The 16,795-nt window shown below is 35.3% G+C and overlaps 2 protein-coding genes across 3 annotated transcripts in view; both read left to right on the top strand.

Annotated features, from left to right (window-relative positions):
* The window catches only part of Poxn (paired box pox-neuro), a 71,265-nt gene extending 64,552 nt beyond the window's left edge, over positions 1-6,713 (top strand). Inside the window, exon 5 of the mRNA XM_074104579.1 lies at positions 3,533-6,713. Coding sequence (XP_073960680.1) covers positions 3,533-4,203 — 671 coding nt within the window. The 3' untranslated portion in view covers positions 4,204-6,713. The remainder of the gene's footprint in view (positions 1-3,532) is intronic.
* Positions 6,714-11,356: 4,643 nt separating this feature from the next.
* LOC141440560 (protein IMPACT-B-like) lies at positions 11,357-16,650 on the top strand. 2 transcript variants are annotated; one of them, XM_074105111.1, is made up of 6 exons: positions 11,357-11,477; positions 12,588-12,820; positions 13,587-13,725; positions 14,613-14,713; positions 15,151-15,357; positions 15,695-16,650. In XM_074105111.1, the coding sequence occupies exons 1-6, from the start codon at positions 11,418-11,420 to the stop codon at positions 15,786-15,788; spliced, it is 834 nt and encodes a 277-aa protein (XP_073961212.1). In that variant the 5' UTR covers positions 11,357-11,417; the 3' UTR covers positions 15,789-16,650. The 2 variants fall into 2 exon arrangements, with proteins under 2 accessions (XP_073961212.1, XP_073961213.1); XM_074105112.1 differs by lacking the exon at positions 11,357-11,477 and adding an exon at positions 12,374-12,515.
* The last annotated feature ends 145 nt before the right edge of the window (positions 16,651-16,795 follow it).

The raw sequence follows: 16,795 nt of genomic DNA, 5'->3' as shown, positions 1-16,795 counted from the left end.
TTCTTGCTATCACTTCATTTACATGCGTTTTTACCTTAAAGAGTTGTAATAAATACATTTCCTTTGGTTAAAGCTAAATAAAATGATATTCCTATAAATAATGAACAGTGCGAAATCTAAGCAATGCAAACAAAGTAACGAGACAACGCAGCAGACGACCAATAATTAACTCTAGCTCGAGAGCCTGTAAAATCCAAAGACACGTCGTAAACTAAACGACAACTTTCTGTATTTGTCATCTTAAGGAGAAAATGTATACGCGCTGCGGGATTTTTTAAACAGCAAGCGAATGAGAAATATTCGTTGACAAAACAAATTTTCTTTACTCGACACAACAAATCAAAAGAGTAAAATGAATCATGACTTATTAAACAATTATACCTTGTTCACAGACTGTTGTTAACAGGCATTCTTATCACTTAAAAGAGATCCCAATCAGCCAGCCATTTCATACGGAAACAAATACGAAGAGGTTAAAGAAAGTGACAAAAATAAACCGATAGGTGAAATGAAAATACGGAAAAAATGCAGTTAAATAACAGCAAGATGTTCTTCAGCTGCTGTTACTTTCTCGCGGATAGTTAATAAATTTTGCTTTAAGTTTTAAGTTAACATTTGAATCGAGCTGTACCTACCTAAAATGAAAGTGATACAAACAATGGGATTTGTGCTCAAAATTTTTAATTTCCTTCGTATAGTGAAAATAACTGTATATATAACAAATTTAACTACTTATACTAATAAATAAAATATCACAGGTCAATTTACGTGACTAAGGCCGTCTTGCAGGAAAAAATAAATCTAGATTTAGTATTAATCCACGCTTAAGCTTGACAGTTCCATACAAATTGACACTACTAAACTGGGCTTAACGCTAACTCGAGATTTATGTGTTTACAGCAAGTGGGACTAATAATTATAAATGTGAAAGTTTGTAACTTTGATTAATTTGTTGGTTGATTTATAGTTTAATCATGAATACATAGCTGCACAAAAAATATTCTAATTTTGATAAGTAGCAACAAAATACTCATTTGACAGTAAAACAATACAATACCATACAAATATTCTTTATTGCACACCACAAATCAATACAAAAAATCTATATACCGGGTGTGGCCTGTAATATGAGCAAATAATTAAAACAAACCATTCTCCTCAAACTGAACAATGTTCAGCGACTTTTAAAAATAATTAGTTTTTTAATTTTTATCACACATGTTTATTTGAAGAAGCAATGTAAAGCAAAATGCTTGATGTTTGTAGCGTGACAGGCAATGTCAGTTGTGTTCTAGGATGGCGTACATTGATAGCAGTATTTAATTTGCATGAAAAAAGGAAAATTCAAAGATTCCATTATTTTTAAAAGTCGCTGAACTAATGTTGTTCAGTTTGACGAGGACGATCTATGTTTTAATTTTTTGCTCATATTAAAGGCCACACCCGGTATTACACATTACATTCAGGGTAGACAATAGGCGGTCTTATCGCTTAAAAGCGATCTCTTCCAGACAACCATTTGGGTACATAGATCTTACGATTATGTCAAAATCGAGGCCTTTTTGTGGAACCTAGCCTTAATATGCCAGCACGTTGTGACACTACGAGAGTAATTTCGCCGTCAAGTAAAGCAAACATAGCAACACTAACATATTTCACGCATTCTTATTACTCGACTACGGCAAAACCAAAGGAAGAGTAATGATTTTAGCAGTCTATGTATGTTTGTATTTACGTATGTTCCACCGTAGCATCTAGACTACTCGTCCGATTTTAATAAATAAGGTGTCAATCGATTCGTTATTATGCTCCGGGTGACATAGGATAGGTACGTTTTTATATAAAAAAATATATTTTGTAACTGTAGAGTCAACAGAGGAATAATGTCAGAAACCTTTTCGTATGAATAAATTAAAATAAAACAAAATAATATCATTCGACGGTTGAAAGGCTCTTCTACCTCTCGATCAATCTCAGCGCCATGTCTGTAAAAAAAAATAGCTATATCAAACAAGAAATTCACTGCTCCCGAACATTCAATCTTGCAAATTAATAAAAGTCCGTTTATTTTACCGCTTTTATTTTTACCGATAACCCTCGCCTCTAGCAATTGCGGCCTATTGAAACCACATTGTAAAGGCGTACATTAAAGAAAGTAATAGACCACAGCGCCTATGAGTAACTTAACAATTGCTAGCGAATTTGAGTTCAAATATTCGAACAATCAGCAGTTTTTCATTTTTGCAAGCATTATATATGTGTCTTGTGTTTAAAAATCTATAAAAATTTATTAGTTAACACAAGCTTTGCTGCTTGCTTTACTACAAGAATTTCACATAATCAATCATGTGTCATTTGAATCATGTTAGAACAAATGGAGTATAAATGCACGATCGAGGTGAAATACTATTCGGTGAATCGCTACAAGGAATTTATGCTTTTGAGGAAAGAACTAACAAATAAAAATATCCCTAGGCAATTTTGATGATAATGAGTCTATTTAGGTAACAAATCTCTACAATCTTTTGAAACTCAAAGTAAACTTGTGAGGCTGATTACTGTCCCAGGAGCAGCCATCTTGAATTTTATGTCATTAGCGGCCAGATTTAGAATTCCTCGCACCACCCGCTGCATATTTTATTTACTTGTAACTTATATTATTGACACAGAATGCACACACAGACAACAATACGGGGCCTTTCTAAACGTAGAACTTTACATTTACGACTGCCATAACCAGAGCACCGATGGACACTAAGACTGAGTAAATCTATCAACTTAACAAGTTAAATATGGGCCGAGACGTTAAAGCTAAGACGATTGAAGTGACGTTGGAGCTCGTAAATGTTGACAATTGTTTTTGTACTATACGTTACAGTCGAAACGAGTAGGTATATTTACTTAGTTCTAAATAAGAAAACTACATCTATCGTTGGGATTTCTGACTTGCTTCCTTTTCTGGTTTGAACGACTTAAATGATTTTTTTTTGGGCTACCACGAGCTTTACGATGAGAGAAAACATCGTGAGGAAATCTGCGCAAACCTGTGAAGCAATTCAATGATGTCTGTGAAGTTCCCAATTCAGACGGGGCCCGTGAGGGAACTGCGGCCCAAGCCCTCTCATTGTGAGAGGGGGCCTGTGCCCCAGCAGTGAGACGTATATTTTGCATGATGATGAATAATTTACGAATGCTTCGCAGACAAAATCACGGGCAACAGCTAGTATTTGATACAGGAAATATTTTAAACTCTTTTAATTTGAATACTGGTTTAATACACATAAAATAGTTAGGTCATATTGCAAATAGGAAATTAATGAGTTTTCTGATTTAACTTTCAACGTCAATTATTTTAAAAAGTTCACTTGGAAAATACATTTAATTTAAATGACTATTAATCATGTTATTCTCATTTACATAATTATGTTAAATACTGTTTTAATAGCCAATTATTTGTTTCCGGTTTTTTCTTCTTCTATATTCCACGATTCGCGTACTTTTTAATACATCTTGAAAATATTTTTTTTTTCAGAATCGTACTCGCAATCGGAGCCACCGCAAAACGTCATCGACTACATGTCCCTGAAGTCCCTACCAACATCTATGCCATCCCAACAGAACCCGCCATACTTCGCTCACACCGCCGTCAGGATCCCCCCACCGCAGCCTTCCGAACCACTCTACGACAGACGACTAGCCACCTCCTGGCTATTGGCCAACCAAGTGCAAGCCCAGGGCCTCCTTAAACCATACCCCATATCCCCATGGCAAAGAATCATGGTACCGTACCACCCAGATTCCAAAAACTTCTCCCCTTACGCCATCAGTCTTCAGAACGAGCTCCTTACAAGAATAAATCCAGACGAAGTAAAATCTGAGCATTCAGAGCACATTTCTGTAGAAGCCAGCGATGATAGCACCGACCGGCCAGAAATAGAAGAAGATCGAAAAACGCCACACGAGAAAGAAAAGAAGAAAAATCCATATTCGATTGAAGAGCTTTTAAAGAAGCCTGATAAAATGGTCAATTCGAATCCGGTGGTGTTCCAGAATTTTCTTAGACAGCCGAGTGGGAGCATGATAGAGTATGGAAGGGAGAAGGACTCAAGTAATCGAAGTTCACCTGCCAGTTACTGTTCTGGGCAGAGCTCGAACGATTGCTTCACGGAGTCCACTGGATCGGAAATTAAAGCGGGAAACTGAAGTTAAAATCACTTGATGGAACTATTTGCTAATTCGGAGAAACGAAATTCAAATCACAGTGTATGAGTGTAGTCTATATAACGTAATTGTAAGACTTGTAAACTATTTTTTCAGCAGATGGTTAGGTCAGTGAGGGTTTTCGGAACAGGCCATTTGGCGCTAAAGTTTCGTGAGGGCCATTTGGACAACTTTGACATTTGTGGTACCGCAAACAAGACTGCAACGTCTAAAAGACCTCACAATACTAACGCCATCTAGCGATATTTTTCCCGTCAAACACCCCTGATTGACTGAACACTCGTACATTGGTATTTTTGATTAAAAATGCGGTTATTCGTACGCATTTGACGTGCCGTAACATAGATCTCAATGTATGGAAACATTATTTTGTCGACCAACATTTTACAGAGAGATGTGTGTAACACCTTGTATAAAAATGTCATTGGAGCCTTTTCAATTGTCAATGTTTTTTGGTCATAAGTACATCAATAAGTATGCCGTAATAATGAAAATGAAAGTGTAACAAAATAAAATAGTCAGTCGCTAGAAATTAAACACTTAGAAAAATACGAAACTAAGAAGTTGCCATATTCAAGAAGAGATTATTTAAGTACTCATGTCATCCTGAGTAACAATTATGTCCATATTCGATGTGACCTCGTTTTAAGCAAATAATGTACGTATATGAGCTAATAGCTAAAGCATTGTTTCTTGTATTTGTTTGCGGCGCCTGTAGGTAACTGTAGTAAACACAGAACAAATAATAAGAGAAGTAGCAATAGCACATGACATTAACACGTTCGGCCCCGGCAACGATATCATCCAAGCTCTTACTCTATGCCTACGCATATCACACAGCAGTCACAAATACGTGTCACTGGTATAGAAGTAAGAACTAAAAAAAGTCTCAGACGTAACACATTCCGGTGCCAGTGTAGGTACCTACACCATAGACAAAGTATACCACTAACACAACGTTTGTGATCAAAACTTTGTGTTAGGTACACTTACTCCTATGCGCCAGTGACACGCATGTGTGTCAACAGAATTCGTACCTCCTAAAGGTTGGCATAGCGTAAGGGCTGAATGAGACAATCCACTAAGCTCTTAATTACGCGCTATGCCTACGCATATCCCATAGCAGTCACAAATACGTGTCACTGGCATAGGAGTAAGAACTAAAAAGTCACAGACGCGTGTCACTGGGGCCGAATGTCTAAATCGTGTAAATTTAATTGGGGTGTACATACAAAAATCATTAAAACCTGCGAAATTTTTTTTCGATTGGATGGCAAACGAGCTAGTGGGTTTCCCTCTTAATATTTTTATTTGTTCTGTGGTTTTCTGTAGTAGTAAATAACATAGCTAAATTACTTTTTCTCAAGAATGTAAATAAATGTAACGCATGTTGTAATTTTACATTCCAGTAAATAAAAATAAGTTATTTTTTAAATAAGAATCTTGCTTAATAACGTTGTTACTATCTTCTTTGTAATTAATATATTATAATTGTAAGTTAATAGAAATATTAAATAAAAATAGTGTAACCATGTAATATATGATTCTGTGATATTGTAAAAAAATAGTTCTAGTGGTAGTATATAATAGTAATAATCATAGTGACCTTAAAAAAATATAAGTAAGTAGTTTCCATCAAAATGTTAATATTTGATCAATCTTGTATTAGTAAAAAAATTCAAACCTGTTACAAAAAGGAATACCTAGTGTTTATATTGTTAATTGTGCCGAATTAAAGGATTGACCACACCTGTGCGCAAAATACGCTGATGCAACGTAAACTAAGATTATGACGGACGAGTTTAATGAGTAATTATTTTAAAATAAATAAATAAATATATGTGACGTATCCTAGACAGTGTAAATATTTACGATATCAGACTATTTTGACAGAAAATAGTCGAGTACAGTTTACGAATTATAAGTTCCTACCTACGGTCATTATTTGGGCCGCGTAATACTCATGGTCCTCTTTCGTCTTTTGCACAGCCGGAAAAGTCCTCGAGTGGCTACTACGAACCGGGAGGCGAAGCGTTGGCAAGGTGGACGGACGATATCGTGAGAGTTGCGGGTCGATTCCGATCGTTTAAAAAAATGTCCCCATTTTTAGGGTTCCGGAGTCAAAATGGCAAAAACGGAACCCTTATAGTTTCGCCATGTCTGTCTGTCTGTCTGTCCGCGGCTTTGCTCAGGGACTACAAATTCTAGAAAGCTGTAATTTTGCACGGATATATATATGTAAACTATGCCGACAAAATGGTATAGTAAAAAAATATTTTTATTGGATACCTCCCATAGACGTAAAGTGGGGGTGATTTTTTTTTCTCATCCAACCCAATTATAACCCAAGTATAGTGTGGGGTATCGTTGGATAGGTCTTTTAAAACTATTAGGGGTTTGTTAAGACGATTTTTCGATTTAGTGTATGTTTGCAAAGTTTTCAACTTTAAAGTGCAAATTTTCATTAAAATCGAGCGCCCCCCCCCCTCTAAAATCTCTAAAATCTAAACCGGTAGGTGGAAATTTTTTAAAAAATTCAGAATGGCAGTAAGTATATCAAACTTTCAAAGAAAACGGCTAAGTTTGCTTGAGAATTACTAGTAGTTTAAGAGCAAATAGCAGCCTAAGGTATTAAAATATACTTACCTAAACTTGGAAGATTCCGTATAAAATTTAAAATCCTTAGAAAAATATTACTTAATTTTTTCGTAATGGCTACGGAACCCTATTTTGGGCGTGTGCGACACGCTCTTGGCCGGTTTTTATTCCATATAAAATTTGAGTCAGTTTTGCCACGCCCATACTGAGTGTATGAAGAAAACGTCGCAAAACTGTAAATTTTTTTGGGACAATGTTTTTAAACTATTGGAATCGATTGTGTTCTTGATTAACCATATTATTTCCAAATATTCAAAAAAAAAGGTACACTTTTTTTCAAAACGCCCGTAGCAGTGTGATCGATCCTTAACTTAATAGCATTTTACATATTTGTTCATAACCCATAACTGCATAGATCGCGTAAGGACACATTGAATAGTCGTTTAATTGAACAGCACAATAAACCAAATATTTAATGAACGCTATTTTAATTTGGTCTATTCTTTACAACCCTATTTTACCCTCATTTTTAAGTTTTTTTATAAACTGCCATTAATAAGTACTTTGAAGATATAACAGAAGTGAACAATGATATGGATGCATCAGGCTAGTATAGGCTGCCTTATGGCTAAGTATAATAATTAACTCAACTACAATTAGGGCTATTCGGCCCGGGATACGTGCAGGACCAAACCTACCGGATTCAGATAGCTATTGGTTACTATCGTGCAGTTAGTAAGATTAACGTTTTTCTTTTCTAACTAAACTTCCCGCGCGAGTTCTAAACTCAGTGGTTGAGATTTCGAAATTTTATTCCTCTTATGAATATCGGGATAAAAAGTAGCTTTATGTCTCCCAGACATCCACGTACCTAACTACATTCGTTTTGCCGTTATAATGTGAAAGAGTAACTAACGTACAAACACACGCATACACTCACTATTTCTCTGCCTATTCTTTTTCAAACCTTCCTTGCATTATACTTAAACATAGGTTAAAAATAGTTTTTCCTTTCGATAGCTCGTATTGATAAGCTTTTATTTCTAAAATCAATAAAAAATAGTCAAATACCGTATTTAAATCACCGTTGAATAATTACACACTTTCGTACTGCCCGTGGGTAATCGTTGGTGTATGCAAATAGGAACTCTAATAGATGTATTATGGAAATTTTTAACGGAAACTAAGTAATTTCATACAATTTGCTTTGAATTGCCTATGCCTTGACAGATTTTCACTTCTCTTTGAACATACGAGTATATGTCAAACTTATCGTGAATGCATACGATTTTTAACCCCTGAAGTAAATAACCTACAAAAAGTTGGAAAACCCCCGACTTTGTCTCTTCAAAGTTCAATATATCAAAAACGGCTAAACCAATTTTGATGAAACATGTCTAAGAACCATCGCTATAAAACCTGCTTTCAAATAAAAAAAACCGCATTTAAATCAGTCCACCCGTTTAAGAGCTACGGTGCCGCAGACAGACACACTCACAGACACACCGGTCAAATTTATAACATCCATCTTTTTGCGTCGGGGGTTGAAACAAGAGGGGTGTTTTATGGTTGACCCTATGTCTGTCTGTCTGTGGCATCGTAGGTCTCAAATGGATGGACTGATTTCGATGCGGTTTTTTACGTAAGAGCTTTTTTTTACGGTGGTTCTTAGCTGTGTTTGATCAAAATCAGTGAAGCTTTTTTTAAAGTCATTGAACTTTGAAATAACAGTTGACTTTTCAGAGTTTGTTAGGTCGTAAGTTTTTAAACAAAAGATAAGGAAAATTTTGGTGCTTAGATGCTTCAGAAATGAGCATGGTGTCAAGCATTTGGGCAGCAGAGAGGTCTAAAGAAACCAATACATACTTAAAAATACATATAAGTACACTACTATAGATTAATGGGTTAATTTTAATTAAATACCCGTTTAATAATAACGCACATCCGAAGTACATTAACTTCGATTACAGTGAGCGAGGAATCGTTAATGTCATATTCAAATGTCAATTACGATATTGTTTGTTACTTTAGTAATTACCATCTATTTACTAGCGACCAAACACAACATGCCAAAAGAATCAGGCAGAAGGGTCATCATCCCAGCCTATATACGTCCCACTGTTGGGCACAGGCCTCCTCTCAGAACAAGAGGGCTTGGGCCATAGTTCCCACGCGGGCCCAGTGCGGATTGGGAACTTCACACGCACCATTAAATTGCTTCGCAGGTTTGTGCAGGTTTCCTCACGATGTTTTCCTTCACCGCAAAGCTCGTGATAAATTTCAAATGTAATTCCGCACATGAATTTCGAAAAACTCAGAGGTGCGAGCCGGGGTTTGAACCCACGACCCTCTGCTTGAGAGGCGATAGGTCAAACCACTAGACCACCACGGCTTTCAAACCACTAGACCACCACGGCAGAAGGGTATTCCCACCTAAAAGATGGTATCAAATAAAATGATCGACCCTTCCATCGAAGGGCAAAAAAGGCAGCTCTTATTCACTACAAACTTCAACAGACAAATGTGAAATGTTGGAAGTTAGATCTCACAAGTAATTGCATACGTCAGAAAATCCCCAAACCCTAAATTCCTAAGCTTGGATTGTAAACAAAAGGGTGATGGTCGGTCAAGGAAGAAACTAATGATATATACAAAAAATACGACCCAAACTCCCCATAGAACCTAACGGGAGAATGTATGCTCCATCCCGGCTTTCCAGCTGAAGCAAGACTCTGCCCTCTCCTCCCCGTAGTAAGCTTCAGGGAGTTGAGGATGTGCAGCTGGGTTTTTTAGCCGGTGACAGTCCGGCACTACCTGGGTCCTTCTTTCTCAAACGTCCCGGATTTTCCCGACTGCATGCCCCAATATCCATGTAAAATTTAAAAAACTAAAACTAGTACATTTGTATCCGTTGTTTTTTTTTTGTCTTTGTACATGTAGGTATCTCAAAGTTTGTCAATTGTATTTTGTTTCCTGTATTTTGTACAAAAAGAGTTTACAGTTTCCATACATACATATGGAGCTATACAGACAGACAGACAGACATAGCGGTCAAACTTATAACACCCCTCTTTTTGCGTCGGGGGTTAAAAATAACACCGTGGTTCCGAAAAATGTTTTCGCTAAAATTAAATAACTTGGTCGTACAATCAACACGATTTCTTCATGTACTTAGTCAGCGTCTGAATTTAAAATCTTCGCATAAGCGCACGAGCTTTTTTTGACTTTTTCCGTTGCATCAATATTTCTTCGCTGTATTTTAATTTCAACTTAGAGTATATTTTTTTTAAAATAAATTAGTTACAACCGCGTCTCCGTGGTTATTAAAATTTGTCGTTAAAATTAACGACTTCATCTAAAATCATTACTTATTTCTTGGAGTACTTCAAAGTTATTTTTGTAAAAACCTTATAAAAATAACAAACAGCCTTAACGTACGAATTAGAAAAAAATAAACCGCTACTACGAAACTTCTTCGTGATGAACACTATTTAATACGAACAGAGGACAATACGAAAATTTGAACTTGTACAGTACTTAACATTACGATACAATGCTGTTATGAATAGACAATAATTCAATGTAGACTTTCAGAATCAGTATGATATTACTGTTCCTTATGTAAAACAGATTACTATTAATAATATTATAAGTGAGATGGAAAAATATATATGAACTTGGCAAACAAACTGCTGTGTGCCAATAGGTAGTATACACAGTAAATAAATCGATGACTCTAGACATGACATATGATAGTTTTTATCCCGGAAAATTGCAGTTCCCGCGGGATTGCGATAAACGAATTTTAACGAATATTTCCTTGTCAAAAATACTTGTTACCAAGGAAAAACGACGAATATTCAAGGTAGGTAATCAAAGCTAGACCATAGGCACTTTTTACTTCTTTTAACCCCCGGCGGGAAAAGAGGGGTTTTATAAGTTTTAGCCAACCAACGTCCGTCTGTCTGTGGCATTGTAGGCTTGTAGCTCTCAAATGGATGGACCGATTTCAATGCGTTTTTTTTGTGAAAGCGAGTTTCCTTACGGTTGTTCTTATCTTAGCTATGTTTCAATAAAATCGTACCAACCGTTTTTTAATTTGATTCGATTATTTTATTAGCGTACTCTGTCAAAATCAATAAACTATTGCTTAGTTTTTACCTATTATTTACATTTTTAGTTATTTTTCTAAGAATCATAAAACAGCTTCCCCGACTTATATTCACTAAATCCATGTTTACTTTAAATTATTGTAACAATATCATAGATACTTTTAATTTTCGATTATGTTAATTACAAAATCAGTTAAAGTCACTGAGTTAAGGTACTTAACTGCATTCCTGCATCAGCTAATATGACAATTACCTTATTGACGCAAGTAAGTGCATAATTACCATTTAAAATCCATGGTGTCTTGTTAGTGTCGCAAAATCATATTTCGTTAATTACAATATTAATTTGGAATAATTCATAGCACAACAAAATGTGATTTAAAAGGGCGATTTTTGGCAGAGACATTCATACTGTGAAAACAGTTGGGAGTGACAGGACCTTAGTCGCATCCGAACCTTCCGCGAGTACGAAGCAAGTCTGCCAAAATGAAAATAATTAAAGTTGAAAATATAAAGAAGCATCCGGATTCCGGAATACGGGAACAGGTGAGCTACAGTTTCAATACCTACATTATTTATATTACTTGAATTTATCACCCATTGTTCTTATAGTTTTTTAAGTCAATTCGGTAACTAAAAGTAGATTTTAGTTGAAAGAACTTTTACTTAAAGACTGTTTTTATTAGGGTTCCGGAGCCAAAATGGCAAAAACGGAACCCTTGTAGTTTCGCCATGTCTGTCTGTCTGTCTGTCCGTCCGCGGCTTTGCTCAAGGACTATCAATGCTAGAAAGATGTAATTTTGCACGAATATATATGTAACTATGCCGACAAAATGGAACAATCAAAAATTAAAAAAAAAAATTTTAGGGTACCTCCCATAGACGTAAAGTGGGGGTGGTTTTTTTTTCTCATCCAACCCTATAGTGTGGGGTATTGTTGGATAGGTTCTTTAAAACCATTAGGGGTTTGCTAAGACGATTTTTCGAATTTGTTTTGTTTAACTTGAAAGTGCAAATTTTCATTAAAATCGAGCGTCCCCCCTCTAAAATCCAAACCGTTGGGTGGAAAAAATTTAAAAAATTCAAGATGGTAGTAAGTACCTATATCAAAATAACAAGGAAAACTATAGCGGCTAAGATTGCTTGAGAACTATTAGTAGTTTAAGAATAAATAGCAGCCTAAGGTATAAAATAAACCTAAACTTGCAAGATTCTGTAAATACACAATACGAAATCCTTAGAAACTTATTATTTGATTTTTTCGTAATGGCTAAGGAGCCCTATCCTGGGCGTGAACGACACGCTCTTGGCCGGTTTTTATTATATTTTATGTTTATATGAATGACCCTAATTCCCTTGTCCATTCCTAGACAGAAAAATACAAAAAAAGCTAAGCGGAGTGTCAAACGTGACATCTGTTCTGTCTGACATTGACAGTGGTTAGTTTAGTGAAGTTACATGTTACATTACGCTCGAACGAAATTTCATAAAATCAGTAAGCTCGTCTCCGTAAGCATTAAATAATTAATTAAAACAAAAATCAATCACTAAATCAACATGTTTTCAGACAACATAATTAAACAAGTAAGCTATTGACTAGAAACCATTTCGTATGTTAGTGTGAACTGCGAATCTGTATTGTGTTATTTTTTTTAGGACGAGGAAATTGAGGCTTTAAGTTCTATTTATGGGGATGATTGGAGCACAGAGAGTGACGTTACGAGGACCTTCAGGATCCGAGTTGTGGAAAATCAACAGGAAGCTCTGTTGTACGTTACAATGCCACCCGAATATCCGAGCAAGTCTCCGCCGAAATTTGAGCTGTCTGCGCCCTGGATGGATAGGAAGGAGAAGGTCAAGCTACATCAGGCACTGAACGACGTTTATCTGTAAGTATACTTATTTTAGAAATTAGAATTTCACTATTTTTACCATTATAGAAGCAAGTGGGCGAAAGGTTCCACTACCAGTCCCACACACATACTAAGTTCATTCGCGTGGTAATTTTTCACAGACTGTCTAGACAACTTTAAACTACATATTTTTTATTAATGTATTTATTTTGAATAACTGTGATCATATGTTTCACACACAAACAAAATTTCCACCAGTAATGTTAATAAAAATATCAACAATTGCACCATTTACTTTACATTATTTCAGTGCATTGCCTGCATGTTCTTACATGTCAAGATCTGAGACTGACTGACTGACTGACTGACTGACTGACTGAGATTTACCAGAAGTATTTTGTCTAAAATAACTTGTATTATTTTACAGTTAAAATAATACTAGACATATTTTGTTTTGGAAGTCTATTTACGAAGCTCCCAATATTTTGATATAGCATCATGATCACTGGCAGTCATTAAAGTAGAGCTTGTTGAAGGCAATCTTGCTTGGCACACTTTAACCTATAGCAGGCTCTGAGCATTTTAGAATGATGGGGACTCAAAAGTATTTTTTTTTTTCAAAAGTGGATTGTTGTAACCACAAGGGAGCCCATTGTTTGTAGGGCCCTCAGCATGTGCCCTGAGTGCCCAGTGAGAATGATTGGCCTAATTATTATTATGCCATGAGAAATAACAATAATCCCAAGTCCAAGTTTACTTCTCGTAATTGTTTAAAAGTTAAAAAACTTACTGTCTATTACAGGGAATGCATAGGAGAAACAGTAATTTACCAATGGGTAGAAAAAGTCAGAGAAATATTATTGACGATGAAGCCTGAAAAAAAAGAAATAAAACAGAAGCAGGATCGACGAAGTCCTGATGTTGTGCAAAACTTGTCACAGGTAAGCGTAACAGACATACATTTAGCAATAAATTCACACAATAAAAAAAATAACTAAAGAAATGGATAAAAAAAGTTTTTTGTATCATCTTTGTTTTATTTGTCCAAGAGATTAATTATTTGATTTAGCATTTATGATTTTTTTTGTTATGTGATTAGAATTGGTATAGTAGTAAAGTTTTTTCTTTTTTTCTGATTTATACTGACGATTTTTTATAACATTATCTTTTGTGTTCTTGAAACCAACTTAGTTGTAATTTTATTATTATTTTATCTTTTTTAGGGTTCCGTACCTCAATAAAATGGAACCCTTATAGGATCACTTTTTGTCCATCTGTCTGTCTGTCTGTCTGTCAAGACCCTTTTTACTCAGGAACGCGTGAAGGTATCAAGCTGAAATTTATATCAAATACTGAGGTCTACTGTCCCTTTAAGCTGTGAAAAAATCAAACTTCTAAGCCAACGCAATCACAAGATGCAGCCATTTATGCTGCAAATTTCCACAAATTTTCGAAACTCGCTAGGGAATCAAAACCCACAGGGTACTATTCCCGTGAACTCAGAATCTTGAAATTTGGTATGAAGGTAGCTATTATAACACAACCAAAAGTCTAAAAATTTTGATTTTTTATGTCTGTCTGTAAATATCAATGACCAATATAATCTGACCCCACACTGCATACATTTTGCGAGTAGGGCTCTGCTTACACTGAATGTATTAAATCACTGAAAAAGCGAGATATATCTTCAAGGCACTATTCCCATTTACTTACATACCTATAAATGTGTACGGAACCCTCGGGGTCGCGAGTCCGAATCGCACTTGCCCGGTTTTTTTATCTTCAGTATTATTAGTAGACAATCAAATCAAATAATTATAATTTTCAGAATGTGCCATGTCCAGAAATAATTCACGGAGAAGTAATAGTGGATCGAAAAAGCATTTTCCAAGGACATTTAGCTGTCGTCAAAAGTTTGGAGGAAGTCAAGTAAGTTATTTGAAAAGAACGACTTCTTATTTTACTTCAAATCAGTTGTCACCCGCTAACGCAAATCTGCGTCAGATCAAATTCTATTTCTACTAGCTTTTGCCTGCGACTGTGTCTCCGGAAAATTAGTTTATACCTCCCAGACAGAACTGCAATATTTTGGGACAAAAACTATCATATGTCCTTCCTAAGGTCTCCTAATGTATGTTCATGCCAAATTCCATCTAAATCAGTTCAACAGTATAAGCATATAGAGATAACAAACAGAGTTGCAGTCACCCCTCGATTTTTTTATTAAATGTTTTGATTGCTGACTACATTCCCCATACCACAACTCCTAACTTTTGATGAATTTAGACACAGGAGGCATTGCCATGGCAACGAGCTATACTTAACTATGATTGACCAGTTTCCTAACTCTTTTTTTATTTTTTCAGTGTGGTCCTCCAAAAACTAAAGGAGAACAAGAAGATAATGAATGCTACACATAACATGTATGCTTATCGTATTGAGCGTAAGACCGACAAAGGGACAACAATACTCCAGGATTGCGACGAAGATGGGGAGGCGCACGCCGGGGGGCGGATGATGAAGCTGATTCAGATATTGGATCAAAAGAACACACTAGTTGTTATATCAAGATGGTACGTTGACTTCTTTAATTAATCAAATATGTTGTTAATGTCCTCTTCATGAGAAGCAACAGAAGTAGATTTCCAATGACACAAATATGTATCAGATTCAATTGTTTCTATAGGTAGTCTTTTCCCCTTTACAACCGTTAATTATTACTGACTGAGAGAGATAGAAACATTCAAGGAACATTTAAAAAAACATTGTTGTACAAATTGGGCCCCACTTAGCATAACTAAGCACAATTTTTTTTATCTGTGAAATGTGTTGCCAATCCAATTTTTTTATTTGCCGTCCATGCTGTAACGATTCTTTGGTCACATTCTAAATTCATGCATACTTTTGCAGGTACGGTGGTATCCAACTTGGACCAGACAGATTTCGCCACATCAGTAACGCCATGAGACAAGTCATTGAACAAGCTGGCTTGTTGAAAAAATGACGTTTACCCGGGTAACATGTTAAAATTATGATTTAATTTACATAAAAAGATGATTTGAATGAGTTTATAAAACAGGGTGTCTACTCCCAAGTTTTAAATGAATCTGAATGGTCTGAATGACACGATGTGTAGTTCGAATTTCTAACTGGAGTATAAAAACCTAGGCGCACATTATCAGAAATTTCTGTCAGAACATGAGAAATAACCGCCGTTTCTGATTAGCTTCGAATCGAGGATCGAAGAAGAAAATTTCTGTTAGAATTGTTAAAATAATGTAGGTACGTTTACGCTAAAACCTATGATAACTGAGGTTGTTATATCGGATACTTAAATCATCCAGTGAATTGACTTTTTAATTTAAATTTATGTTTATATATATAATTAATATTTTTATCGTAATGCAATAAATAATTAAGGTTTTTGTAGGAGATACGGTAGATAGAAAATATCTTTTATCTATCAAACTCAGAAACTTATTTTCCCTTGCCAAGTGTGGCACAACCATAGTTGTAAAGACTTTTATTTATTTTTTAAATCTGAATGCCCTAGATTTAGTCAGCCAACCTATTTCCAAGTTACAAATAAATAAACAGTCGCTGACATAATAAACTTTGTCATAATCAAACAACACATGAGTGTATGTATTTCTACTACCGTATCTTCGACCGATTGCAATATTTATGAACTGTTGTTCTATTGTATAAAACAGATTCTTTGAAAATGATCTTTTATTGTTATAGTAGTCACTATAATATAAGTTTTCGGTTAATATAGTTGTAGAAATAAGACTGACTATGATAAACCTATTTGATGTAACAATTTATATAATACCTAGTGATAATAAATGGTAATGAAATGATAATCAACAAATTTTATTTAATCACGCATCCCAACTTTATGAACCAGCAACTATTTGGATTATTATTTTAATTTAGCACCCTGTATGGGTGCATATATGATACTTAACTTTTTTTAATTAAATGTATGATACCTTTACCTTCCATGCC

This window comes from Choristoneura fumiferana, chromosome 22, assembly GCF_025370935.1.
Source record: "Choristoneura fumiferana chromosome 22, NRCan_CFum_1, whole genome shotgun sequence".
Classification (NCBI taxonomy): Eukaryota; Metazoa; Arthropoda; class Insecta; order Lepidoptera; family Tortricidae; genus Choristoneura; species Choristoneura fumiferana.
Note: the sequence above shows the minus strand (reverse complement) of the source record. Positions and strands in the feature narration are given on the sequence as shown.

Excerpts from the sequence above, each read along its gene's own strand:
- LOC141440560 (XM_074105111.1), top strand. The coding sequence starts at position 11,418 with ATGAAAATAATTAAAGTTGAAAATATAAAGAAGCATCCGGATTCCGGA. Across the intron at positions 12,821-13,586 it reads GCACTGAACGACGTTTATCT|GGAATGCATAGGAGAAACAG; the intron begins GTAAGTATACTT and ends TGTCTATTACAG. Across the intron at positions 14,714-15,150 it reads AAAAGTTTGGAGGAAGTCAA|TGTGGTCCTCCAAAAACTAA; the intron begins GTAAGTTATTTG and ends TTATTTTTTCAG.